General features: G+C 47.7%; 1 protein-coding gene across 1 annotated transcript; it reads left to right on the top strand.

Annotated features, from left to right (window-relative positions):
• The first annotated feature begins 330 nt into the window (after window positions 1-330).
• LOC128065079 (olfactory receptor 3A1) lies at window positions 331-1,290 on the top strand. The gene has a single exon (XM_052658191.1). The coding sequence runs from the start codon at window positions 343-345 to the stop codon at window positions 1,288-1,290; it is 948 nt and encodes a 315-aa protein (XP_052514151.1). The 5' UTR covers window positions 331-342.
• Window positions 1,291-1,691: the final 401 nt, after the last annotated feature.

The following is a 1,691-nucleotide window of genomic DNA, read 5'->3' as shown; positions in this document are numbered from 1 at the left end:
TATTAGTTTAGGTTTATTCCTTGACTTTTCAGCTTTTTTAAGCTTATAAAATGCTACTTTTTTAACCTAATACAGGTATAATCAACAAGTAAAACTGTCAAAGTATAACATGATCATTTGATATATGTTTACATGGTGAAAGGATTCCCATGTAGCTGAGAATGTTGAAGCAAATGTAGTGAGTTAACAAGTGTGGTGTGGACTGGATGGTGGGAAAGTCCTTACTTGGAAAGGGGGAACTTAGTAGAGGGCTCAGGACATAGAAAGAAGTCTATTTCTTCTTTTTGAATATATCGAGAGGAATTATTCCTTATCTTCTTGGATATTTCCTTGCAGGAACTAATGCAGCCAAAACCTGGGGCCAATGGAACAGCTGTTACTGAATTCATCCTGCTGGGGTTGGTGGAGACACCAGGGCTGTGGCCAGCTCTCTTTGTACTCTTCGTCCTTGCCTACCTTGTCACTGTCGGGGGCAACCTCAGCATCCTGGCAGCCATCTTGGTGGAGCCCAAACTCCACACCCCCATGTACTTCTTCCTGGGGAACCTATCAGTGCTGGACATTGGGTGCATCACCGTCACCGTTCCCTCGATGCTGGGTCGTCTCTTGTCCCACAAGCGCACAGTTCCCTATGCAGCCTGCCTCTCACAGCTTTTCTTCTTCCACCTCCTGGTTGGGGTGGACTGCTTCTTGTTGACAGCCATGGCCTATGACCGATTCCTGGCCATCTGCCGACCCCTCACTTACAGCACCCGCATGAGCCCGACAGTCCAGAGGATACTGGTGGCTGTGTCCTGGGCTTGTGCCTTCTCAAATGCACTGACCCACACTGTAGCCATATCCACACTCAACTTCTGTGGTCCCAGTGTGATCAACCACTTCTACTGTGACCTCCCGCAGCTCTTCCAGCTCTCCTGCTCCAGCACCCAGCTCAACGAGCTGCTGCTCTTTGGCGTGGGTTTCATAATGGCAGGTACCCCCCTGGCTCTTGTTGTCACCTCCTACATTCATGTGGCAGCTGCGGTTCTACAAATTCGCTCAGCAGAGGGCAGGAAGAAAGCCTTCTCCACGTGTGGCTCCCACCTCACGGTGGTTGCCATATTCTATGGTTCAGGTATCTTTAACTACATGCGACTAGGTTCAGCCAAGCTTTCAGATAAGGATAAAGCTGTTGGAATTTTTAACACTGTAGCCAACCCCATGCTGAATCCAATCATCTACAGCCTCAGGAACCCTGATGTTCAGGGTGCCCTCTGGCGGGTGATCGAGGGGAGGTGGTCACTGGCGTGATGAGGTCTTGTGTCAATTTCTCCCTTTCTCTCTTTGGACTAAAGGAAAAATTCTATGGGGGCAGTAATTGGGACAAATGGTCTGGAACCTTCTCTATCTCCCTGAGCTTTTGGAATTTTTTTTCTTTTTTTTGTAGGGGATAATATGCATAGGAGCCCTACCCAATATAGGCAATGGACAGGTAGATTCTGCCAGGTCAGTCTCCTTGACAAATTACAACTTAAGTCACTGTACGCTCCTTTTCTGGGTGGAAGTGAAACCCAGGAAGCCTGCAATGCCTTCAGGTGCATGTCTCATAGGGAATGACTCTTCCGTTGCTTATACCAAGAATATCCCAGTAACTTCCCAGGTGGTCATATGACTTCTTCAAGTTCAGGAATGGTTAACCTTTTACAAAACAT

This window comes from Budorcas taxicolor, chromosome 19 (assembly GCF_023091745.1).
Source record: "Budorcas taxicolor isolate Tak-1 chromosome 19, Takin1.1, whole genome shotgun sequence".
NCBI lineage: Eukaryota > Metazoa > Chordata > Mammalia > Artiodactyla > Bovidae > Budorcas > Budorcas taxicolor.
Note: the sequence above shows the minus strand (reverse complement) of the source record. Positions and strands in the feature narration are given on the sequence as shown.

Excerpts from the sequence above, each read along its gene's own strand:
- LOC128065079 (XM_052658191.1), top strand. The coding sequence starts at position 343 with ATGCAGCCAAAACCTGGGGCCAATGGAACAGCTGTTACTGAATTCATC.